Source organism: Sinohyriopsis cumingii, chromosome 2, assembly GCF_028554795.1.
Source record: "Sinohyriopsis cumingii isolate HCF-2022 chromosome 2, ASM2855479v2, whole genome shotgun sequence".
NCBI classification, from domain to species: Eukaryota; Metazoa; Mollusca; class Bivalvia; order Unionida; family Unionidae; genus Sinohyriopsis; species Sinohyriopsis cumingii.
Genome location: NC_142962.1, coordinates 78165236 through 78192722, shown reverse-complemented (window position 1 = coordinate 78192722; position 27487 = coordinate 78165236). Strand labels below are relative to the sequence as shown.

General features: G+C 36.8%; 1 protein-coding gene across 1 annotated transcript in view; it reads left to right on the top strand.

Annotated features, from left to right (window-relative positions):
• The window catches only part of LOC149805239 (T-complex protein 1 subunit delta-like), a 51828-nt gene extending 29212 nt beyond the window's left edge, over nucleotides 1-22616 (top strand). Inside the window, exons 7-14 of the mRNA XM_089948743.1 lie at nucleotides 8013-8148; nucleotides 9272-9411; nucleotides 9942-10038; nucleotides 12654-12761; nucleotides 15938-16068; nucleotides 16828-17062; nucleotides 18584-18697; nucleotides 21995-22616. Coding sequence (XP_089804869.1) covers nucleotides 8013-8148; nucleotides 9272-9411; nucleotides 9942-10038; nucleotides 12654-12761; nucleotides 15938-16068; nucleotides 16828-17062; nucleotides 18584-18697; nucleotides 21995-22009 — 976 coding nt within the window. The 3' untranslated portion in view covers nucleotides 22010-22616. The remainder of the gene's footprint in view (nucleotides 1-8012; nucleotides 8149-9271; nucleotides 9412-9941; nucleotides 10039-12653; nucleotides 12762-15937; nucleotides 16069-16827; nucleotides 17063-18583; nucleotides 18698-21994) is intronic.
• The last annotated feature ends 4871 nt before the right edge of the window (nucleotides 22617-27487 follow it).

The window sequence follows — 27487 nt, the reverse complement described above, 5'->3', positions numbered from 1 at the left end:
ATCGATAGCTTCGATGATATTGCTTATGATTTGTTCGTTCATTATATTAATTTTGTAATATTCAATTATTCTTCAAAATCTTCGTTATCTGAGTCTGGTATTATTTGGATGTAGGTGAATCTGATCCATGCGTCGGAATTATATGAAAATGTAGCATGAATTTTTCCTTCTGCTACTCGCCATACTGTGATGGAATTAATTTCATAATGTTTTGCAGCAGCATTCATTGATTCGAATACAAGTTCTTCGCCTGTTTCCTGATTTATCGATTTGACAGATTTAGCGAATCGCGAACCACCTGTGTTACCAAAGGCGCAATTTTGACTCTGGGTTACCGCTCGAAGGTTATTTAGTTTGTTATTGAGTTTATTTCCATCGATATGATCAATAACAAGTCCAATTTCTATTGGTCCTCGAAAACACTCGTAAATGAATCTGTGATTATAATATCTTGTTTTGGTTTTGCTGGAGGCGGTGAAGCTGAGATAACCCGAATTAACAACACTACCAATACAATTTTTTGTTTTGATGTGTCTGACATTACCATCGGCAGATGCCTCGTATCCAATGATTGTTGGATGTGATCTATATTCGTGTGTAGGAATCGTTGATTTTGAATCCATTATATAATATTTATATGTCTAAATCGAAATTTGCCTTGAATCTATTAATATAATCTTCTTCACATTTTATCACTGAGGAAGATCTTCTTTCATAATATCTCCGTAACTCACGATATTTTTTTCCTCCACAGGAGAAACATAAACGCGTTTTTCCTCGGGTGCCAACTTGACAAACTAAACATCGCTGTGGTCCTTTGCTGCCTCGTCGAATTGCATATATATGAGCGCCACAATATTCACCTCTGCAGGATTTGTCGCATGATTTTGTTGATCCGACTGTTATCCATGAACATTTATTCATTATATTTAAACATTTGTCTAAAATATAATAATGGATTTATTTGATCTTGATGAGGCAGAATTTATCATTCCTGAAGTTGATCGTGCGAAGAAGGAATTTTTCGATGATGGAGCGATTCATACCTGGTCAACTTGGAAAACTAACTTCGTTAATGCTACGATGAACCTAGAGCGAGCAAAGAAGATAATCGATCATATAAAAAACTCACATGAAGAAGAACGATTTATCTTTGGAATAAAATTTATCGCACAAATGCCTGATGATACTTGGATCATTCGCGATAAACGAGACCCAATACGCGGTGGTAAGAAAAATGTTGTTCTTGATAAGAATTCGAAACCAGGATTGTTATTGGGAATCGACGGTCCTTATTATGCTAGGGCGTATCCATCTAGTGCTGTTGTTTATGGAATTTATCGGCTGAATAATAATCCTGATGTAAAAAATCTACCTGCGATGAAAGAATCGCCGATGATAAATTGTGTTGCCGAGCGAGTTATCGAGCACATGAAAAATACCCGACGCGGATCTGGCTTGACTCAATTGAGGTTGGATAAAATTAACTCATGGGCGAAGACGGTTGTTAATGGTGCATCGATTGACGATGTTGCTGTGTTGAGCAAAAAACTTAAATTTCCTATTACGGTTAAAACACTATCGGGCGAAATATTATATTCATCACCGTATAGTTCTCGAGGAACACCAATCGAAATTGTTGATCATAATTCGCACGCGTGGTCACAGTCGGTAATGATGTTCCCGAGGGATCGTTCTGTTAAATTTTATCCCGTAGATTCCGGGAAAGACAATTCCGATGCAATGTTTAGGTATATCAAAATATTAGCCGCGTCCGATCCAATATCGGTTTGGTTATTTTCGAGCGAAGAAAAATATGATCAATTTATCTTGCCGCGCGGAGATATTTACCGTGATGAAATATTACATAAATCGATGAAAAATATCGCGGTGAAATATTCGTCAAATCCTGATCAGTTATTAACGAACTGCTTTACTGTTCCATCTGTTACTGCTCATGCTGCTAGAGAGAGAAACTCGTGGAAACCTACAAGGAACGAATTTCTCACTGATATTCAACTTAGCTGTATCGAATACGGCCATGGAGGATTGTGGAATACCAAATATTATTTCGAAGATATGATCTCCGTTGACATGAGCGCATGCTATCCTGGAAGTTTCCTCGGATATGGCGATTGTGCTGATTATTTTGCTAAATTTGGTCATCCAACCAGCGATATGACAAGGGTATCGATTAACGGACCGTTACCTGATTTTGTCATGACAGGATTTGCTCATGTTACTTCATTCGAGTTTGCTGAAAACTTACATAAAATCTGCTATATTTGGTTTGGTCGGCATTTATCTCAACGCAGATGGGTCCCTATAGTGCTGTTGAGGTATATGCTGGATTCGTCGATGTTAATATCGTTGACGGTAAGTGAAGCGATTATATCGTATAGGAAACAAACTGAAGTGTGGTTACCCACGGATTGTGAAAATGCGAAAGATATCGGAAGAAAAATAATTGGTAAATTTACTCAAGGAGGATCAGTTGATCATAAACACCGACACGCTAGGTTATTTATCAATGATGCCGAGATGGATTTTATTATCGCCGATACCGTATCGCGTGGAATATTTTGTAACAGAGAGAATATTATCATTGATGGAGAAAAGTTGGGTACCGTGATTAGTTATCTCGATGGAGAATCAGCGCAATATACTCATTTAAGATCATCGATGCTAGCTTATGTGAGTATTAATTTGCTGTCGATGATAAATAAATTTTCTGATATCGCGGTAAGAGTTGCAACGGATTCATTTTATATCGATAAGAAATTTCAACACAGGCTGGAAAATTTAATCACTGATGGTTCTTGGGGAACTTGGAGAATAAAAAACGAGGATATTCTAGATTATTGCGAAGACGCTGATGTGGAAGATTGCGATAAGTTTCATAAGGATAAATGCGATGAAGTATCAACGGCCGCATCTGCATTTGATCCGATTTCACGAAGTAAATTTGTCTACATGAACGGTCCTGGCGGTAGTGGTAAAACAACACGAGCAATAAACTTATTTTCAAACTCTGATATGATCGTGTTGACTCCAACTCACAGATTAGCGAGAGAAATAAGACAACGCGGCGTTAATTCTTGTACGTATCATAGTTATTTCAAGTACAGCGGTGGATTGTGGGATTCGGCTCGCATGGGAAACAAATATATCAATAAAATTATAATATTTGATGAAATTTGTACGGTAAGTCTTGTCACGTTAAAATCGTTCCTGGGTTGGCTGGAAGAAAAAAACACCGCAGTAATAATGTGCGGAGATCACGGCCAACCAGATCCTATTGATGGTGAATCTCCTCACGAGTGGCTTAGGAACTTTGTGGATTATTATGAAGAGATTGATGCTGATTATAGATCTAATGATATTTTACTGACCAAGTTTAAAAAAATGATTCGATTACAACCTAATAAATTTCAATGCGATGTAATGAGAAAAATAATCGACGAGACTTCGATGGATAATTTTCTAAATTTGTGGCGTCCAGATCATCTGATTGTTGCTAGCAGAAAAATTGTTCGCGATGCTATTCAGGAAATGTTATTCAAACTTCATTGTGAGAAATTTCCAACATTGCAGGTACCGTTGTGCTACAGGCCCGCTGATACCAGGAAACAAAATATTAATGTTATTTTGCCATGCGGAGAAGAAAAAATAATGGTTTTGAATGATATTATTTTCGTTGATATTAATCTTGTCAATGATGCGATAAACGCGGAAAGATCTCCATGGAAACTCGGATACGCAGCAACGATACATTCATCGCAGGGATTAACAGTAGATGGCCAGGTCTGGATAGTCGATGATAGAATTTCCTGGTCGAATTTAGTTTATCTAGCAGTTTCTCGAGTAAGAAAATTATCTCAGTTAGGTAGAATTAAATTTCACATTAACGACGACGGTGGTAATTGAGTATCCTTCGGTATTATTTGTAATTCCTCTTTGGTAAATCCTCGTTGTGGTGCTGGCGAATCTAGAAAATAAATTGCTGGTCTTCCTGATGATCTTGTTACAGCTGATATTTTATGTGTCGTAACACTCCAAGTTGGATCAGTTGCTCTTTTTCTGCCACCCTCGGCTTCCCCCTCCTTATATAAATATCTTACAATAACACTACCTAGCACAGGCGGAATTGTGGAACTTCGCTTTAGTGGTATATTTAGTTTTGTAATTGCAGTTGCGGGCTTCATTGATATTGTTCGTGTTACTTCGTTATTTAGTGCGTTAATCACGTGAGGTAATCTTGTTACCCAATCGTGAGATCGTTTATCTTGGATAAATTCTCTCGCGTACTGATATCCGAATAATCGTTCTGCAAGAGTTTTATTGAATCTTTCAACGATAGCTTGATTGTGATGAACACCTACAATACCGCGACGGATTTTAACATTATTCTTTTTCATCAGTGAAGTAACCGCGCCAAGAAATTCTCGACCTGGATCAACCTGGAGAAGCTTCGGCCATGTTAATGGAGATCGTGAATAAATTTCGCTAAACGCCTTAGCAATCTCTGTTGCTGTTTTATTCGATAACGGTTCCGCTTCCTTGTATCTGCTAGCGATATCAACAACCGTCAACACGTATTTATATGTGACTCCGTCGACGGTATCGTAAGGAAGAAACATTAAATCAGCCTGATGGACTTCATTAGGGACGCTGACAGAGAAACTCGCATATGATATTTTCTTAGGCGGAGGAAGATAAATTTGCCAAACTGCTTGTCTCGATAACCACGATTCAGCGACAAATTGTTTTACTTTTGCTGCCTTGGCAAGTTTGGCTATTGCTGATTTTCCTCGCCAAAATCCTCGCGGAGAATAATATATTTGCTCCATTATAAATTACCAGCACCTAGTACTAATTTACCTTTCATTGCTCCTTTTATTAACCAAGTTGCCAATTTCTCTTTGAAATTTTTATCAGGAATAGCATCTATTGCGTGAATTAATTTAATATCAGCGAGATGTCTTTGTTGTAAATCTCCGCTGCGATATGCAAGATCGTGATAGTAGCATGCGTTATCGATAGCGTTTACTGGATCCTCGCCAGGATTTGGTTGATTATTATCGTTAAGTCTTATATCTAGCCTTGTACCAGGTCCGCAGTAATTATATCCTGGTAGATGCTTCTCTCCGGGATATTTCGCCCAGGGAGCTCCAGGCAGATTTGTTAAGGAGGCAGCGATGTCTCCTCCGGTTCTACTTTTTTTTTTACAAATCTAAATTTACTTGTTCCACAAACCGCGCATTCTCCCTTAATTGCATTCCTGTTGTTGCGTGTAACGACTTCGATTGGATTTAGCGTGGCAGTTCGAGTGCGACACTTAACACAATATGAATCCATAATATTCTAATAACATGAATGTAATTGATTTTTCAGCCACGAAAAAACGCGAGCAAGTAAAACACACCGCGGCATTACCAAATTCGATAAGAATGATAATCATTGGACCGTCGGGATCTGGAAAGACACAATTGTTATTGAATTTGATAATGCGATGGCTAAAATGGGATAAATTGTATTTGGTTGCGCCATCTGTTGATGATCAAAGATGTTATCAAGTACTGAAGGAATTTAGCGATAATACTGAAGAAGGAACAATAGAATTTATAACGGATATCAATGAAGCTCCATCGGTAGAAAATTTAGATGGCGATGTTAATAATCTTGTTGTTTTCGATGATGTAATGCTGGATAAGCAAACTAACCCAGCTAGGATATTTTCGCGTGGCCGACACAAGAATACCGATGTGATTTACGTGACACAGCGATATACGCAAATTCCAAAGGTTATTAGAGACAATTGTAATATCTTATCAATGTTCAATGGCGTTGATACTCACACGCTAAGAAACATTCATCAGACTTGGTGCAACGGCGATATGGATATAAATAAATTCAAAAATTTCTTCAGTCACGCTCAGACAACACCACACGGTTTTGTCACGATTAATCTTCATGATCCTCGTAGTAGGTATCGAGTCGGTCTTGATCAGATTTACTCATAAATTTGCAGCCTTTCCCTTGCAAACTTCATCGACACCCGATCATTTTTCCACCCCCCCCCGAAAAATCATATTTTTTCTATTGTCCAGAATGACATAATTCGCACACAAAAATTGCATTAGGGGTCGAATTTACGCAAATTAGTTTTTCTGGAAAGGTTTATTTCTGTTTTCTGAGGTTTCTGCAGAAAATGTTCTCATAGAAGGTTTTTCTTTGTTGGAACGGTCTGGTCTGTAGAACTTCCCTGCTGCTTCAGGCTAAGCCAGTGGGGATCTGTGAGGAAGCATGCCAGCAGCTTCCCATGGGTCGGTGGTTCTTCCTTGGGTTTTCCCAGGTTCTTCCTCCGCCTGTTATATTGGCCGCCATATATAGCCTATCATGGGCTGAACATATGTTAAATCCACAGCAGCAACAACCAGGTCCCCAATCCAGGTCGTTCCTTCAGTTAGTAATTGGAGGTCTAAAACCCAAAAGAACATTGTCCCAGTTTGATACTTGAGTCATAATGAGCATCTTCATCTTTTTCCTTTGTCATGCAAGTTCACATGTGCAGGATTGTTCATTGAAATTCACATTTGTTAAAAGTATTACACATTTTTTCAGACAATCTGGTACATTTTTGAGTCAATTGAGCATTCTTCTCCCATGTCCTAGCATTAATAAAAGTATTTTGTTCCATATGCCAATTTTGAAGGGTTTTGCACCTTACATTAGCAGGTGCAGCTTCTTTATATTGTTAATCCCATAGTAACTGGTGCTTGGGTAGGTATTACCTACCCATTTTATGGGTTGTTACCTTTTTACAAAAAAATCTTGAGATATTTTGTGACAGTATGGATGTAAGTGCAAGCACAGAATATCCCTGTGGGATGCACACACCACATGCCTAGTATGCACTGAAGTGCACATATTCATGGATGCCCAGTATGTTCATTGTGGATATATAAAATGTGGGGCATTTGATGGGAAGTTGCTATGTTTATGAAATGAGGAAAGAGGCCACTCTCTCCTTGCCATTACAAGATGACTGCCTCCTTTCCCAGGAGGAATCTGGATCCCTTCCTAATTTATTGAAGTTGAGTCCCCATGTTGGGAAAGATCACCAAGAAGCCAAGTATCTTCCCCTCAGTCTGATGCTGTCATTATCGGTGACAGATGGATCTTGGGGCCCCTCCCAGTAGAGATATAGTGCATGAGAGCAAGTTTTAGCATTTCCAGCAGGGAGAAAGCAGCACTATCTCAAGGTAAACTTAGTGCCAGTGACCTATCTAATCAACTTTCACCTGCCTGACGACTGAAAACAGAAGCAATCACAATCCAATAGCTCAGAATCATGCCTGTCTGTCAGATTATAGATGCGTGCCTGTCTGTCAGATCTTATCTTGAGTGCCAGTCAATCACAATCCAATAGATCAGACTCATGCCTGTCTGTCGGATCATAGACCCATGCCTGTCTGTCAGATCATAGACTCGTGCCTGTCTGTCAGATCACTGGTAACCAAATGCAGCATCTGGGTATATCTTTAAATTGTCTAAGACAGGTTCAACAGGAAACTGTTGATAGATCTGAATCAATATAATCGTGAACTGTTCTTTGCTTCAAAACATACCAAACAAAAATAGCCAAGTTGATGCGATACGATAGATATAGGATCTTGTTTATTCTTGTATCAATTACATTCCCAATAGCTTGAAAACATCCAAACTGACCTTGGCCGCTCCGTTGGCCTAGTGGTTAGAACGTCTGCCTCGGATGTGGAAGTTTGTGGTTCGATCTCCGGCCAAGTCATACCAAAGACTTATAAAAATGTTACTAACAGCTGCCTCGCTTGGCACTCAGCACTAAGAGGTTAGTATTAGGAATGTTCGGCCTGGATAATGTGACTGGGTGGGACATAACTATAAACTACCACGTTGCAGACATCATAGCGATATGACTGAAAAATCACATCACATTACATTCCCAATACATTAATTGTCACTGTTTACAGAGGAACAGTGGAGGACACAGAATTGATTGAGGGTTTAGTGTTTGACCAGAAGACCCACGGAGCTACAGGGCCAAACAAGGTGGAGAAAGCCAAGGTTGGGCTTATACAGTTCTGCATATCTCCTCCTAAAACTGATGTAAGTAATCCATCTGTATTGGGTCGGGATGTGGATTATTGTATTTATATCTTTTGAGTGGCATCTATTTCCAAGAAGTGGTTTAGTACTTTATGTGCATTCTTTATACTTGCATGATAGTGCTATATCAGAAAATTTCAGGTGACCATTGTAAGCAAGTTGCTTCAGTTATCTTGTTTCTAGGCAAATATTGTACATGTATATGTTTATATTTAATTTATGGAGTCAAGTCACTGTGAAATCCATTACATTTCATCTGATTTGTAAAAAAAAAACAGGTTTGATTTTCACCGACTCCTCAGGAGGATGCTGTACATTGGAACTATGCTGATGTTTTGATACAACTGAAAGTATTGTAAATCACATCAGAAATAAGAAATAAAAATTCCAAACATGCTCTATTCAGAGCAACAGTATAAACACTTCGAAAACAATTTTAAATAAGGTATTACAGCATGTCACAGTATTGAGTATGGTGTGTTCTCTGAAGATTTTGTAGCAGCAGATTTCCACTAAATTTTGTCAAAAGGATGTTTGCCATGCCTGCAGACTCTAGACTAAACTTCATCCTAATGTGTATTGCATTGCAAGATAAAATCAGAATATGCATTGTGTAGGAGTTTCTAAACCAGCACTTACCATGTTATCATTGATTTACTGTGTATCATAATATATCACACCTTTGATTTCTAGACAATGTATCTGTCTCATTCCTTTTATATTAACTTAATAAGCAATAATTGGATTATTAGAAATACACATTTAATATCTTGTGAAAAGAACAATATTGTACTGAAAGGCATGATTAGTGTTGCATTGATTTCACTTTTGATGGACCAGTTTTAATTGATTTTGTGATCTAATTTTCATCCACAAAATTTCATCGTGCGATAAAGGGTGTTGTGCCTTCAAAGAAAACATGCCCCCATGGACATTCCCAAATTAAGTTACACAAATAATAACATTGATGACAAAACCACAAAAATGAATGAATCAGCAGTAGATTAGGACCATATGTTTTGTAGTTAATATTGTTGAATTAATGCAAGATTTTTTCTAAATATTGGGTGGATACAGAATTTGAGATTGGTGCTCTATGAAACTGTAATTCAATTTCTTGCAGATGGATAATAGTGTTATAGTATCCGACTATACACAGATGGACAGGGTACTAAGAGAAGAAAGACAGTACATTTTGGATATTGTTAAACAAATCAAGAAGGCAGGCTGCAATGTATTACTTATCCAGAAATCCATATTGAGGTAAGTCAAATTGATTGCATTGCTAATGATGTTACAAGTTTGGATGTCATTATAGGCTTTATGCTGTGCAGACTAGATTTCTAAGATAATGTGAACCCATTCATAATTTCTGTTGATGTCTATTCTGTCCTCCAAGGTTAAGACGGTCAGTTTTGTATGTATTAATGAAGGCACCATATAGAAAGCAAATGATGTACAACAAAACTTGTAAATTTAACTTAATGAAAGAGTTTACTGGAAAACAAAAATGTTTTAAGGTGATTATTACAGATGCATTTGAGTATGACATAACAGTTTGCATGAATAGAATGTGTAAATATTGTTGATGTAATCTTAATTTTGTAAACTACATTTGTCTCAATGTTGGTGTATCTAAACAGAATACATTTTCCCAACATAGAGTAACTTGTATATACATGTCTTTTCATTAAAACTCTTGGTTAAAGGAAACATTTTATTCAGATTATTTAGACAATTTATTATCTTTGAAGTTGGAATATTGGTGAAAAATGTTTGGTATTTCTTTCCAGAGATGCAGTTAGTGATTTAGCTCTTCATTTTCTTGCCAAGATGAAGATAATGGTCGTGAAAGATATTGAACGAGATGATATAGAGTTTATAGTGAAGGTAAGAAATAATTAATTTGCCACAAATAATGAACAGCAAAATAACCTCAAGATATCAACCTAATTTTGATTTATTTTCTGGCCCTGTACATAATTTTGTAATGTAGGGGTCCTGGGCAATTTGTTAGGTCTTGCTTTCTCCTAATGAGTTGTGCATCATTACTTTAGGCATTGGGAGTGGCCAAGTGGTCTAAGCGCTGTCCGTTACAGATCATTGCCATCTCACCTCTGTCTGCGTGGGTTCGAGTCTCGGATTCAGCCAATGTGGGTATGTGGGAAAGCTTGCCAGTAGCTTCTCATGGGTCGGTGGTTCTTTCTGGGGTTTTACCGGGTTCTTCCTCCACCATTAATACTGGCCTCCATGTATAGCCTGTCGTGTGCTGAAAAATGGCGTTAAACCCAAGAACAACAACTTTAAGCATTGTCTCACCATGCTAATACATCTAGCTTGTAGCAATTGACATATTTATATATATATGTATTCCAGGAACTTCTCAAATATTTCAAAATATGGAATTGTTCTGATTTGAGCAGTTCCTGGAATATAAAATTGTAGCCACTGGAACTGTTGGCGTTGCTGTTTATTAAATTGGATACAAGATTAACATCGGCAGATTAACATATTAGAATTACCTCAGGAATTGGCCATAATGAATCTCCTGACAAACTGTATCTGTTGGCAGCAATAGCATTCTTAGAGAAGCACACCATTCAGCATTTATTCTCAGTAATTATTGATTGGTAAAGTATTGGATGTTATATAAGCATTTGGCATGAGAAATGACGAAGCCGTCGTAACTTTTTATTTGAGAGAGAACGCATGATATGTGCAGCCCCATTTAAATGCTTGCAATTGTAGACGAGCTTGTTGATGTGTGTAATACATTGCCCAATCTACAGATGTCTTTATGTACACTGTTGGCCATTTGTGTAGGAAAGCCAACCCAAGTGTCTGAATTTTGATTCAACGGGAATTGGCAATCCTTCGCAAGTGCACAGTTATTTTCTCATATTCCAGTATCAGATAGTATGATGGCTTTCTGGTCTGATCTTTTCTGTGTTCTCGCTTCTGGTAACCCATGAGAAAATTATTATTTACACAGTATGAATATGCCGCAAAAGATATAGCAGTGTGATATAACTTGGTTAATTTTGGTTAAACTGTTGTAAAGTTTTGAACTTTCAAGTTATTTTGCTTCAGCAGATGAAATGATGACAGTTTTCCTTCAGCAGCAAGAGTTGTCATGAAGTAGTCAGTCTCATACTCCAAACTGTCCAAAAATAATCCTTCGTTCAGGTGTGCATTTCTCTTTTACAAGATCCCTCCCTAATGGAACTGATCATACAAAATCTGCATGAAAGCCATGGTCATACCATATATATTGGACAATATTCTCCAGTGTGATACCAGTTATATATTTAGTCATCAGGACTCGAAGAGTATTGGCATAAAAAACTTCATTGGTAGACCACCATTGCCATCGCCCACCCTATGATATATTTGATATCCCACATGTTGATTTTTTATCTAATACTTGAGGTCATGAGGGTGATCAGATTGTAGTATGCTGCAGATGAAATAGACAAATGACTGTTAAAGGCAAGATGATATTATTTTCAGGTCATTATGAATAATATGGAAGTAGAATTCTTCATATGCATTGGTGTAAAAAAAAAAAAAAAAGAAAGAAAATTCCATGCAAGAGTCAGAATTCTTCTATCAGATATGAGGCTTTGATTCTGATCCTGATGGTGGAATTTTTGCATAATGAAGTATTGTTTTCATAAATTTGTGAATGGAAAATGAGGGTTAAAGTCAGAAAAGTATATTGTGAAATTTCATTATTTATCTTGGTTATTGTAAAAGAATGCTGAAGCTGTTGTGGAAAATGAGGAGTTTCTGATGCATTGTGCAAACTATGCTTGCAGTAGAAAATTGTGTGATGAAAGACTAGTCACATGGTGAAAAATAAATCCTCCACTGTTCTACTGGAAAATGATCAAACATGTATAGGAATGTGAGAAATAGATTGTCCACATTAATCTCTCAAATTGGTAATGTGTCACACCTGAATAGTACAATATTTCTGTTTTACATATTAATGTCTTAGGATGAACATTCTTTTTACAACAAAAGGGAAAATAAGCTTATAGAAAAGTGTTATATTCAACACAGAAGAATAAAAAGGAGTATTCAGATTCTTGTGAATAAAAGCTGGAAAGGACACAATTATGTTTATTGGGCATCACATGCCAATTTGAGTATGTCTCGTGGCAGGTTGTATGATTGCCGTTGTCATGTCAAATGGAAAAGAATTTCCAAGAATTATGTCAAGTTGAGAAATATCAGCATAGGGTTTGAAACTAAAGTTTGCAACTGTACTAGTGGTAAATAAAGTCTATTAGTACTTTACAAACATTTCAGTTGAACATGATGTTTATCGTTGTTGCGTTGAACTTTTAATTATGTTTTCCAACTTTACAATAGCAGCTATTGATATTTTGTTGCACGTTACTGAAAACTGGTCAATCTTTTGGGGGAAAAATAACTGCCTTGCTGAGATGGAATCATCAGGGTTGACAGGTCTGACATGTTTGTGTTTTTCGTTCTTACAGAGTTTAGGCTGTAGACCAATTGCGAGTCTTGACCATTTTGTGCCTGAAGCTCTGGGATCAGCAGACTTGGTTGAGGAAGTTCAAATAGGGAGCAGTAAAATTGTGAAGGTTAGTATATGTAAATATGCTGAAACTTCCCTACAAGTTTCCCAAAGTTCCATAAAATCTAACTTGTTTGTCGCCTGCGTTGTTATATAGATCTGATTTTATGATGAAGGAAAAAATATGATCTGGACTGGTATGTGTTCTTTGTATATAGGTGTCTGATAAGATTTAGTTTCTTTGTGCTTTCTTAATTTTCACAATCAGATTTTGGAATGATTTAATTTTTGGATTAAAAAATTATATTTATAATTGGCTAGCTTGTGCCATGAAAGTACAAGAATTCAGCAAAACTGTTTTAACTCATTAACCCCTGGAGGTTTTTGTCTTTTTTGCCTGAAATGCGAATAGGAAACACTTTTTGGGGGCTGTTTCAGAATACATCCTAATACATCGACATTCAAGATATTTTCCATTAGCCAAATGCCATTTTTCATGCATGAGCAGAAAGGTTTAAGAGACCCATCATTTTCATAATGAGACCACTCTTTATTCCAAATGCCCACCTTATCCTCCTTTTTGCAAAGGTTCACCTGTCTGTGTGCAGTTCAGACCGGTCTGCATTAGATCTGAGGCCAAAAAGTTTAAAATGCGGACACAAAATAAGATTCCAACCACGGACGAATATTGGGTGAAGAAGAAAAAAAACGGGTTCAAAAAATTAGGTTTTTCCCTCTTTATTTTGTAGTGCAACTAAAACGTCCAGATTATTTGGTACCTTTGTAGAGCTACATCTATCTACCTTTTTATAATACCACCCACTTTAGTGTATCATACATGACCTTGATGCTACAGAGCTCGACAGTAGGCTACTACTTCTGCCACATAAACATGGTGCCAGCGGTTAATGAGTTAAGATTTTTTTTTTTTTTTAAATGAATGTCGGTACCATATATACTCACTTGTAATTGAAGTCCAACCAGCAAACTGCACAGACCTAGATCTGCCAGTTAATGCAGAAGCTTAGGGACTGTTGTTTTCAGATGGACTTGTAGTTGGATAACTATGGTACATTCAAATTTTGTGCATATTGGTTTGGGTGGTAGGGTAGACTTTGGATAATTCCATTAAAATATCCTTTAGAAGTCTATTCCTTTTTCACTGTAATATGTAGTTCAAGATAGATACTGTAAACATAGCTGCCAACCCTCACGAATTTGGTATGAATTTCATGACTTTTTCAGCGATTCACGAATTCACGCCGTAAGACAAAAATTCACGAATTTTCCGATCCTCAATTATTTTAAATCTTTAATAAAATAACTGATTTCCCGTTAAGCGCTAGTTGTGATATTCGCAGTTGCCGAAACGGTCCAGTACCGCTGGTCACGATATTAGTAGATCTACAGCCGATTAGTACAGTTGGCCCAGTCGCAAGCATTTTGGCCTATTTTAATCTGTATGTATAAGAGTAGTTTTACAAATGCTTTTGAGAGAAACTGGGGCCTAACCGGAAATTTGCTCCGCGCATGCGTCAAAACACCGATTCGAGTTAACGTTCAGCATCGCATGTAAGATTTTGAAAATGTCTTCCCCGCCAAGGAAAAAGAAATGTATTACTCAAAAAGTGAAGTTTAATTTGGAATATATCAAAAATTGGCCATGCATTCTGCCATTAAACATTGATATTCATTCATGCTTTTTGCACTCAGTGTGCCATCGCAGAGACGATGTGAGGAAGAATGTCGGTTGCAAAAAACACGTAGAAGTTGGGAAAATTAAGAATTCGCAGATTTCATCTCTGGAATATTTTAAACCATTGGTGGAAGACCCGCAGGCTACCAACGCTTAAGCATTATTTGTGAGTTTTCTTGTGTCGAACACAATCTACCTTTATCAGCTGGAGACCATGCTAAACATTTGTTCTGACATATGTTCCCAGACTCGAAAATCGCTTCCAAATTTTCCTGTGGAAGAACCAAAAATGCTGCAGCACCTGTGCATTCCTCACAGCAACAGTGACAGCGAAAGAGTATTTTCTTTAGTGAGGAAAAATAAGACAGACTTTAAGGCCTCCTTAGCTGCAGAAAATTTGTCAGCAATTTTAGTCCCCAAGATCAACCAGCAGGCAAGAAGTCGGAACTGTTTAGAAAACAAATTTACGATCAAGCAGTTGAGGAAGTTCAAGTCTGCCACAGTATCATGTCTTGATAAATAAATATTTCTGCATATATGTAGTGTTTTATTTTTATTTTGCGAACTTGATATAGTGTAGTATTGACGGTCGGAGTAGTCAGAGTGGACGGAGTTATTGTCATGGTATTATTCACGAATTCGTGTCCAAATTCACGACTTTTTATCCCTATTTTCACTAATTGTGAGCCTGGAAGGTTGGCAGCTATGTGTAAAAAGTGGTGAATAAATGTTTGAGAAAAAGCCTATATGAGCCTTTGAAGAATTTTGTTTTGAAAAAAGTTAAGCACATTTATGGGTGGAATGTAAAAGCCTAATATATATAATTTCTTCTACAAATACTTTTTATTATAAAGTCTTACATTATGACTTTTGATAACACCCATCTTAAGATGGAGTCTGCTAAGTTGTCATCTGTCTGTCCATTGTATACAGTTACAAAACTGAATGCCATGCACTTTTGGTGATAAAGAAACCTATAGATTCTGGGGTTTAAAGTCACATGGTTATGTTAAGTCTAATAAGACAATGATGAATTCTGCACAGTAAATTTAGCACCAGTCCACATACCTTGATTAAAGCTCTAGGCTGTTTAGACCGATCAGTCCATAATCTCCAGAATCATGCCATGCTGGTTGCTACATAGACGACTTACACAAACGTGGGTTGGGGGGTGAAGTGTAATGTGCCATTCATGCTACTGTTGTATATTTCACTTAAATGTTGACCCTTTACTCTTCATGAACAAAATTTTGTTTTTGTTTTTAAAAAATTGACTTGGTGAATATATATGGCATCTAATTGCTGAGTGCTCACACAAATAAAAAACAAATGGGGTGGGGGTCAAAAATAGCATGGTACTTCTAAATTGCAATCTTGGCTTGTTTTTATTTGAGCACAAGAGGACACATGATCACTGATAAATAAATGTCACAGTCCTTAAGTTTACTGCAATCGTTTATCAAATTCTATGACCACATGGTAGTCAGCCATCTCAATAGCAACCTGAATCATTTACAGGGAGAAAATTAACGTGACACTTGTTTCAGATTACAGGGATTGCAAACCCAGGAAAGACTGTGTCAGTTTTAATTCGTGGCTCTAACAAGCTGTTTTTGGAAGAGGCTGACAGGTCCATTCATGATGCACTTTGTGTTATCAGGTGTCTAGTAAAGAAAAGGTGAGTATTTGTGATTTATTCATAATGCATGGAATGCTGTCAGGTGTCTATTAAAGAAGACATGATAGCTGTAAAACTCTTTGTAAGGCATTGTAAAGAGGATATGTGGGGAAGGATTTCTATTTTAAACCCATGCTTTAGCATTAGGGATCTTGTGATACACATTGTCTGTTTGTGACTAACAACTGGGTTGATATCGATCAGTCTAGGTACATGAATTTATTATATGGTGAGCGATATACTTTTTGGGCCCCACTCCTTGGGACCTTAGGGAGGGGTCAGATTTCTGGTTTGCTATCATTGCAGTGTTTTTATATTTTTGACCAAATGTTATAAGGCAGGTGGATACATAATATTTTGAATTAATGGGTATAAGATGTTAGATAGAGTGGTCAATGATCAGAAGAGCATACAAGATATTCATCCTTTGTCTGAGTGTGTGTGTGTTGCACTCTTGCACCTTCTGCAATGGGCACCCGAATGCTCCTGAAAATCAGTATTTTGCCATAAGCAGTCCGTATTTTTGTACTTGGGGATTGGCAGGGTATCTTTTTATAATGAAGGATATACACATCATAGTAATATCAAAGCATCTTTAAATTTTCTTTTTCAGTTTTGTGAGGGTTGTTTACAGCATAAAAACTATATGCATAATTGATTTACAATTTTTTTAAAAATATACTCGGCTTCTTCAATAAATTTGTGCAAATGTTATTAAAAATAACTTGCTGTAATTTATTTCCCTTTATCCCCTTACAGAGCTCTGATAGCTGGAGGTGGAGCCCCAGAAATTGAGTTGGCTCTTCAACTTGCTCAGTATGCCAACACCTTGGCAGGCATGGAGCAGTATTGCTTCAGGGCATTTGCTGAGGCTTTGGAAATAATTCCATTCACACTGGCAGAAAATGCTGGTCTTAATCCTATTGCAACCGTCACTGAGCTTAGAAACAGGCATGCGAAAGGAGAGAAAACTGCTGGTATCAATGTCCGAAAGGTATGAAATATTTGTTTGAATTTCTGGTCCTCAAAACAAAGAAAGTTTTTGAATGCAAAACTAAAGCTCTGACCTTTGAAATTTCTATTTTTGCTGGTTCAGTTTAATTTTTTACAGGCAGTTAAAAATCCAGGTGTAGATTACTCTTTGTGGAAAATTCAACTTCCCGACCAAGGTATTATACAATGTTAAGATTTTCATAAAGTTTGCGTTTATTTTACTCAAATACACTCTTGTAGGAATGTGTTGTTATCTTAGAGAAGGTAAATACTGTACTCTTCAAGGGTTTGACACAAAATCTGGCCTCTGGTATACCTTGTATTTGGTTGAGTATATTATGTATTCGTCTTTTTGGCCATGTGGCAAAGCTTGTCATCACATGTTATGTACTTGGGTATTACTTTTTCTCTCTGGCTCAGGTTTGGGGACATTTCTTTGGGGGGAAAAAAATCATCCTTTCTCCCACATGGGTTTGATGATTGTATTGAAAATTTGCTGGCTATATTTGTGATTGGTGTAGATATGCAATCAAGTTTTACTACTTTCCTCAGGTCTCTTTTAGGTACAGTTGTCAAAATAGGGAGTACTTTGGGGGAAATCAAGCTGGTCACAGCTTCTGTGTTTGAGGAATGTAGTGAAACTTTGTGGGCTAGGTAAGGTTTTTACTCTTTTCTTCTGGCCTCTTTTGGGTAAAATGTTTAAAAATTTAGTTCCTCAATGATTCTCCCATGTTGCACGCTTGAATTTGTTGAAACATTGTAGCAAGATTTGTGGTTGGTGTCAGTTTTATTTGGAGTGCTGTACAAGTTTGAAGGTTGAATATTTCCATGAGCATGTTTAGGCATGAAAAGTGAAGATTTGAAAAAATCTGCAATGCTTTTTGCTCAGAAATGTCAGAATAATGTATGGATATATTCGCTATTGAAATTGAACACGGTAATACAGAAACCAAAGGTTTTTGGTATTTTATACACTCGCCAGAAGTGGGGGTGTACTTTGTTAGAATGATACCCATCTGTTACAGATTTAGTATGCACAAAATAACTGAGTTGTATACCATCTGCAGTTAAGAGATTAGCATGACAGTTTATAGAACTGAAATAAGTTTATTGGTAATTGATATAGGGCTGTTTACAAAAAAGTCTCTTTTTTTTATAGAGGTCACATTTTGATGGTATCAAATAGCCTGATCTCTTAAGACAGGTCTTTGCATATAACTTGGTTGCAGTTGCAACATGGAAAGCCTATGCTCAAAAGTCAGACATTGTGATGGCTATGAAAATAGTTATATCCTGCTTTGTGAAATTTAGTGTCAGTATTGCTATTTTCATGTTTTATCGCTGTAACTGGAAGGACTGGGTTGTATGCATTTCTTGGTGGGTTTTTTTGTTTCAGTTCTTATTTTTTTCCAGTAGACTAGCTGCAAGCGTAATCACACAATTCCAATATTTTACTAGTTGTGGGTGACTGGACTAGCATGTAAATGTCAAATTCCGCTAATTCCGGTTGATGCTATTTCAGGGTGCAATTACAAACATTTTGGAGGAGAATGTTGTACAACCATTACTGATAACCAACAGTGCCATTCACCTGGCTACAGAAACAGTATGCAGTATCATGAAGATTGATGATATAGTAAGTATCCATGTGTGTGAATGTTTCAGATGAATTATAATATGTTGGCACCAGTAAATATTTGTTAATTTCTGCATATGTACTTAATGAATTAGTGTTTAAATGATATGGTGTTGTGATTAGGAAAATGGCAGTGTTCACATGATTTTCCAGTACAACGTCCAAGTTTAAAATAACTGGCAAAATAAAATGTTTATAATTTTGTGATTGATTCTTCAATGCAACATTGTTACATATTTCCAATGTTGTATATATGGCTGACAAACCTCAGCCTTGAGATAGGGACCTTTTCTTAAGAAAACAGAAATGTTGCAAAGTTGATCATTTTTACAAGGTTAATACACCTTGACAGTCAATGATTGCTGTTAAGATCAAGTATTAGCAATTGTCAGGTTCATAAAGAATTTTCCCAGGAGATAAAGCAGTTCAAAGCAAAAAAGAGCTTTGATATTAAATTCTTGTATCAGTAAAAAGTCTTTCCAGCAGCCTTAATGATAACCACTTTTTTAACTTTTTATCAGTCTTTCTATTTTCACTGCTTGCAAAAATGGATTTGATACCCATATTTTTCTTTCTATTTTATGCTGAAAATATATTAATCATTGCATAAATAGCCATGGTCAGTGAATGCAGATATGGTATAGATATGGTATCTGGGTGCTAATGAATTTTACATGGTGATATTAACATTTTATAATGTAAATAATTAATGAAGTATTGAGGCAGTATGACTGAACTTGCATATAAGAGCATGCTTTTGTGAAGTAAAGGGGTGGGGCTTTTTTGTTTTGTTATTTTAATAATAAATAAATTTCCCTATTTTCCCCCAACATTTTTTAAGGTAGCCCAACATTATTCCAACTTTTCACAAAGGTTTATTGGAAATAATATGCATCATGAAAGCAGTTTTGTGTTAAGTAATGCATGGCAATATGTGGCACAAGGCTAACAATTCCACATTATATGACTAAGTGGCACAAGGCTAACTCCTACATTATATTGCATATTTGGCACAGGGCTAACGGTCCTACATTATATGCCATATTTGGCACAAGGCTAACGGTCCTACATTATATGCCATATTTGGCACAAGGCTAACGTTTCTACATTATATGCCATATTTGGCACAAGGCTAACAGTCTTACATTATATGCCATATTTGGCACAGGGCTAACAGTCCTACATTATATGCCATATTTGGCACAAGGCTAGCAGTTCTACATTATAGGCTGTTATTTTATGATGGCATCAGGTGGCAAAAGCCGAGACAAGTAGCTCGCTATAAGCAAAGCAAAGCTTGCTAGTGACAGCTCAGAATACATGGGGAAATTTACCTTGAATTTTGTTAAACCACCCCCTCCCCGATGGATATTTCCCATTGTACTAGTTTGAAAATCAAGTAGGCAGGTCCTTTTTTATTTTTTTATGTTATATTTTGTGATTGTAATGGTTTTATTTGTAAAACAATGAAAGAAAATGTGCTAGGGTTGTCAATGTGAAACTTTGAGTCTGCTGATTGGAAACATACATTTCTTTGTCCTAGGATAATGTTTAGTTATTAATTGATGAAGAAAATTGTTTTAAATATTTAAAAATATTACTTTGTTACTTTGAGTATTTGTTCACTATTTTGAAAATGACTTAAAGCCTCACAACTAATTGTGCTGTAGGTGCATAATGCTGTCCCCATAGATTTGAGTCATGGGCTCAGCCAGGGTAGGTATGAGACAGGTTGTGATTGATTTTTAACATAGCTTTGAAGAAAAAAATCAGTCATATCGCTACTACGTCTGCAATGTGGCAGTTTATAGTGATGTCTAGCACTGGGTCATCATGCCACAGACATGTAGCATGATGTCCCACCCAGTCACATTATCCTGACACCAGGCTAACCAGTCCTAACACTAACCTCTTAATGCTGAGCACCAAGCGAGGCAACTGTGATGCGGCCTGGAATCGAACCCATGACCTCCCAAGGCGGATGCTCTAACCACTAGGCCACCGGACTGGTTGGGTATGCGAGAAAGCTTGCTAGTAGCTTACCATGGGGTTGTTGGTTCTTCCCAGGGTTTTTCCAAGCTTTTCCTCCACCAGGTACACTGGCTGTCATGTATAGCTAGCTGATCATGTACTGAAAAATGGCCTAAAACCCGTAACATCAACAATTACCTTATTGTTTGGTGGAATAATTTTGAGAAATTGGACCTTGTGTCTTCTCAACATTTTCGTCCATCAAGGTATGGAACCATTGTCACTTAGTATCATTCTCTCAAATGCATAGAGAGACTTATTCATGCATCAAAGAAAATATAAACCAAGATGTTAAAGTTGGACCTTCAGCAAGATGTTTGACCAAGTCATGTACTAGTTCAGGATATCCTTCACAGAGAAGGCAGTCTATCTTGACAAAGCACCACAACACCATTTGGTTTGATCATACAGTTTGTGAAATCTATTCAAGATGAACACATGTCACTTGTGTGGCAAAATCAAATAACCATCCTGTTACCTGCCACTGAGTAAGTACCACTCACAGCTCAGTCAAAGGGTTGTTGTGTGGGAAAACCAGAGATTAAGGTCAAGCATTTACTGGAAGATGCAGACATCTACTGGGACAGAATAAGTAAATTTATTTTATTTGTGGGTTCATCAGAATGATTTTCAACTTAAAATAAAATTGAGCACTGCATTTACAATCCAAAGGCTTATGGGGCCACGTGCACTGGTAAAAAAAAACTTGCATACAGTAAACGGGTACATGGTGGCTCATTTTATTACCTGGGTAATTATCATGGGCAGGTACCCATTTACAGCTTATCTCCCATGCATTTATATTCACAAATTGTCTCTTGTGCTAAACTAATATTAAGAGAAGTTCATCCATTTATTAGAGCTGGGTTACACAGGTAGAGGTTGGATGCTCGATATATCCTCCTCCTCCTTGCCTGTTACTGTAATGTAATGTGATTGGTTAATGTATTCATTTCTTTGAGAAAGCCAATATTATAATATTTGATAATGCTTACCTGTTCACATTACAAATAAACCCTCCCACCCTTCCCAACAGTCTAAGGTGTCATTGAAGTAAAAACAAAACTGATTTACCGGTAAACTAGCTAGAATGATAGCCACCTTGCTGGTAGAAGGGGAGTCGACTTGCAAGATTTGATTCCATATATATATATATATATTAAAACATGTTTCAGGTAAGTATTGGCAGAGAAACGTAATTTACTACAAAATTTGCTCTTATGTATTTTTTCAGTATAATAACTAGCTGCTGTTGTATTTTTTCAGGTGAATTGTATGTAATGTACATTCCTGTTAGCCAGATGGTATGGAAGGTATTGTGTCCACAATTTGCTGGACTAGATGTTGTATAGTGGCCCATCATTGATCTTTCAAGTCTTCCCATCATAACCTCATGGCTGTCCATGTGGTCAGATATTTGTGCTACCAACTGTGAACAAACCTGTAGTTCATTAAATGATTCCTCCAAAACTTGTCTCTACAACTACGTCTCGAGTTGTCATAAAAGGCTATTTAAATATGATATTCTCAATTTACCTGCCAAAGACTTGGAATTTTTGTTAGGGTTAAAAGGAAACCCTACAGATTATTATTACAGTACACTAAATGCAGGTATTTCTCTTTGATATAGTATGGTATGTAATTGAATACTGTAATATTTATTTGCAAAGAAGCTTTTGGATAAAATGAGCACTCGTTTCCTTGTTTTCATTATTAAGTGTCATGCTGTATGTACAATGTGGTATGCTTTAATATTTATGCATATGTTGAAATGTGCATTTGCATTTTGTATAGTATTTTTCATTCACATGCAGCTTTGTATGTGTCATGGATGTGGCAAAAATGTGAAAACAAAACTGCCATTTATAAATAAAAGCTTGAATAGCCATAGCTTTTGTTTTTCTTTTGTAATCAACTCCCCAAAATATTCTAGTAATAAGCTGAATGTCGTAGCGGAACCTTAAATTTTACTCCAGAGAACAATTGAATTGTTAAGAAAAATTTTCCAAAATTATTTGATGGTCTGTTTATTTCTTTGCATTAGAGAATGTTATTTTTTGTTCAGCTACTTCAGATTTTAAATTTTTGCAACATATTGTTTTTTCTTCCCCACACTTTCCAGTGATCAAAATTTAAGCTATTAAAGTACTTTTCATTCTTCTATTTACCACCACTCTAAGACCATAAATGTTGGTAAACAAAATATGGCCATTCTTACAATTCAAAACCAGGAAATCATTTAATAATAATAATAATAATTAGGACTGTATAGTGCCAATAAAAGCTCTAAGCGCTTTACAACATTAAACAACACCTATACCATAAAAAAAACACATATAATGATATGATTACAAAAAAACAAACACCATGAAATTAGAAAACAAAAAACATGCTGCAAATATTTAAGGTAGGAAACATTATTAGGTCTTTAGGTTTGTTCTTGCAGTCGAAATAAGTGAGTTTTAAGAGCACTCTTGAATGGGATCACTGTATCTAAGTTCAGTGGGCAATTCCACGTTGCCGGGCCCTAGTATGCAAAAGAACGTCCGTATGACTTTGTTTTCATAGTGGGAATAATGAGTATCCGATTATCAGAAGAGGAGCATAAGTATCTTGCTGGTATGTACACGTGTGTACGGTCGGATAGGTATGTTAGACTGGAGTCCGTCAGTGAAACATAGCACAGAGAACAAATTTTGTGTTTGATTCTGGATCGAATGGATAGCCAGTGTAGGGTACAGAGCAGCGGGGATGTTTGCTCTGATTGTGGTACTCGAAGTATGATCTAAGCAGCAGTGTTTTGAAGTTTCTGTAGTAGATATTGAGATTCAATCTCGAATGACTTAATTAAGTTTGATTAAACTTTACAGAGAGCATCCTGGGTTTGGGTCCTCCCAAATTTTGTTGCCAATGTGCCATCAAATATGGACACCATTGCTAAATATAGAAAAAAAAAACTTGAAAAATTTTTTTCTCCAACAGAATTTGAGAAAGCATCCTAGCATGAAAATCTTTAAAATTTGCACAAATGATGCCAATCCATTACTTGCCTCTAAAAACAGTCTTTAAATCTACTCCAAAACAGTGGAATAGAGTTTGACAGAAAACATACTTTCACAAAGACATTTCTAAGACACAAAAATTCAGGTTGAAACAGAAATTAGGTTTTCACTACGTAAACAAAACAATACAGATGATTGTTGCACCAAGAAACTGCTTCATTTACCTCGGAAGGACAAAGGCACTTGGGTTATAAATAACCAAGCTTTTCTGTCCCTCCCGTCAATATTAGGTTGCCTTTCTTCAAGTCCAAGTGAGTTTATGATTGATCCTTTATCTTTCTTGTATCATTCATTCATAGAGTACAGAGCTTCCTGGCTTGTATAAAGGCCATTCAGGTTTGTACAATCGATGCTGATATATATTAAATGTGGCTGCTTTTTATTTTATTTTTCTTTAACTATAGAGAAACTTTCAAATGAGTTCTCCAGATCTGATTAGCTGGATTTGTTAAAATTTAACAGAAAACAGTCTGCCATCAGATATGACTGCCTTTACTAAAAACAAATTTTCTCAAAAGCTGCTCTGGGCTGTTCCAGTAAAAGATATATCCCCCACCCTTCTCCAGGATGGCAACTTTATGAAAAAAACTTGTGTAGGAGGTTGTTTCAACTGTTTTTAAGAGTTGGTTAGGAAAATCACTTCTGGTGTAGGTGTGGATTGTGTGCAGTTGCCTGAAAAACTGCATATATATATATATATATATATATATATATATATATATATATATATAATGTGTGTGTGTCCCTGCTATTGCACACTTCGTTCTAACAAAAATTCGGATATAATATGGGTGTGGTGTGGCTCCCAAAATTTTATATACATGTATTTTTCTTGTATAAAAAAAAAATCTTTCTTAAAAGTATCGGAAAAAAACATTACAAGTTTATTATCATTTTGGTGCAGAGATCGTGTTTGAATAATACAATACGATCGTGGCGTGGCTCCTGCAATTTTGTATGTATATTTCTCGTGCATGAAAAAGTAGTTTTTTCTTCTTAAACGTTCGAAAAATAACGTGTGAAAAGCATATTATGGGATCGACTAGGGCTTCACCAATGTCACAAACTTGGATAGATTTTTTTCCTTTTTGGTAGCAAAACATACTATCTGGCGATTTTTAAAATATTTTTTGGCGGCATTGTTGGCTGTTTTAAACTTGCATATACAACCATTGGTTTGGAGTGTAGAAATTCAGAGGCTCTATGAAAGGAAGCCACAAACTGGATAAAAAATGCACTGAAATTTATATATTGTTACATAAACAAATTCTTTGTCCATATTAACAAACCATCTAAACAGTGCATTGTCATAGCATAATCCGTTTATCTTGACATCCAGCATGAGTACTGTATGTTGTGAGATATCCACTTTTTTGTTGTTGACATTTCTAGTAACAGAGATCAACCAGTCGAGGCATTGTCTCATGATCTATCTCTCATCGGATTTTCAGCCGCTCCCTAGTAATTAATGTATTTATAAAGACTGGCATTTGTATGTGGATAGTCAGTCAGAATTAAATCCTTCAGAACACCCCTTTGTTAAATTTTTGATGCATGCGTGGAAGGCAGCATCACGTTGCTACCACAAATGTATTTAAAAAGAACCCATCTTATTGGCTTCTTCAATATGCAGGATAGAACAGTAACTAGAATAGACCAAACTATGGCCAGTTCCTTTTAGAAAAATGTATCCAGATAAAGTAGTTTGCAGAAATTTTAAAGGAAACAGATTACCTTTCAAGCATCGATTGTTATGAAATGTACTCGACAAATGGGAAAAAAATCTGTCGCAATCATGCAATACAATTATTTGACGTTGCCGCCACAATTTTGGGACATCAAAATTAGTCGTCAAATAAATGGCAAGCCTGTGGTCTTTTCACCAACCAGACATGGAAAACACCCATGTGACACCAGTGAAAATCGCTATACAGCTAGTTTTTTGGATTTATTGGAAAATGGCTGTTTCTCCCACCCCCACCCCTTAATTTTTTTTGTTTTTTGTATACACTTTCGTTTGACAAGATAACTCCACCCAAGATAAAATCCTGGCAGCATCTCTGCAGGGGAGATAACTTGACCAGGTTATTTGATTTTGTTGCTCTCGAGTTATCCCACGGTAATTGTCAGTCTTGAACAGCGTATTACAGCATGTTAAATCAGCATAGCAAAAGAAAGCGTACGAGAATAGGGAATCAATCTATTCGTTTTATACAAAAACATGGAATACATCCAGAAATTTAGTTTGCTATCTTAAAATGCAGTCTGCCATTTGCTGTCGTGTTGGTGTACACATTCTCAGGTTGACAGACAAGCATATAGTTAGATAAGCACGTGACAAATTTAGATACGTGTCTCAAACAAGACAACTAGTATTGGAGGATATGATCACGAGAACAGACTGGAATGGAGAAGTATATGATATTGATGATGAGAATAAAGGTGCATCTGACCTTGTTTTCTCGGCCAGAATAAGAAATGGCATCAAATGGAGTTAGCTGAACAAAATTGAATTAAGCTACTTAAAAGAATAATTAAATTAATTTTAACCAATTGTTCTGGTAACAAAAAAAATATCTGATCAGGTGTGTTCCTATCTTTTCCAGTAATTATTTCCACTTAAATATTATTTGAGATAATTCAAATTTGTATGAGCTAAAATTTTAATTTTTCGGTGATGTGTGAGGTCTGGTTCCCTGACCTGTGTTCTTTCTGTTACTCTCCTCGTAAGGAAGAGTAACGGAGTGGAGAGAGGTCAGGGAACCAGACTAGGGTATGTGATGCACGTTTATTCAGGTTTTCGCCATCTCAATAGGCTCATTACTGAAACTGACACAGACTGCTAACATATAAATCCATTTGTACAGACTGATGATGACTTTTAGATAAATGTCAGAAAAATATAACTGAAGATATTCAGAAAGACAAATACTGTACAGATTGATAAACTGGTACAGCCAGAGGCGGCGTTAGGAGTACGCGGGGCGTAGGACCGACTATGACCGCGCCGGGCCAGAGTGGAAAACCGAAATCCATGTTATCTAACAGCCGTTGCCCGCTAGTGGCGTTGAGAAAATGGCTGCATCTGTGCTGCCACCTGTTAATTTCGTTACGAAGTTGACTTCGCAACTTTACGTGCGGCCTGTATCAGCATTTCCAATTTACCTGAGCATATAGCTTACAAACTTACAAGGACGACATTAGGCCTGAAGCGCGGGGCCCCCTCAAGAGCGGGGCCTGGGGCGGTCGCCCTACTTGCCATCCCCAAACGCCGTTCATGCGTACAGCTATGGCGAGTACAGCTATGGCAAAAGTGATGAACCAGTGCTGTTGCTGCTGATAACTCGGTTGATTTGGTTTCGTTTGATTGTTGAGGGTTTAATGCCAATTTTCATCACGTGATAGTTTATACATGGCGGCCGGTATATCTTGTGGAGGAATAAGTCTGAAAGACCACCAACACACATACAAATGTTGGTTGATCCGAGACTTTACAATTTTGGTTGATCCGAGTCTTCACTGACAGAGGCAAGCACCTTCAGCCACTCGGCTACATGGGGCCTAGGTTGTTTTCGTGTTATAGGTTTCTCCATCACCCGAGTTCATTTGGAGACTAGACCAGAGGTTGCTGGTAGATCATTATGGGTTTTGCACCATTTTAAGCTCCAGAGAATCTAAATATGGCAGCCAGGTTTTA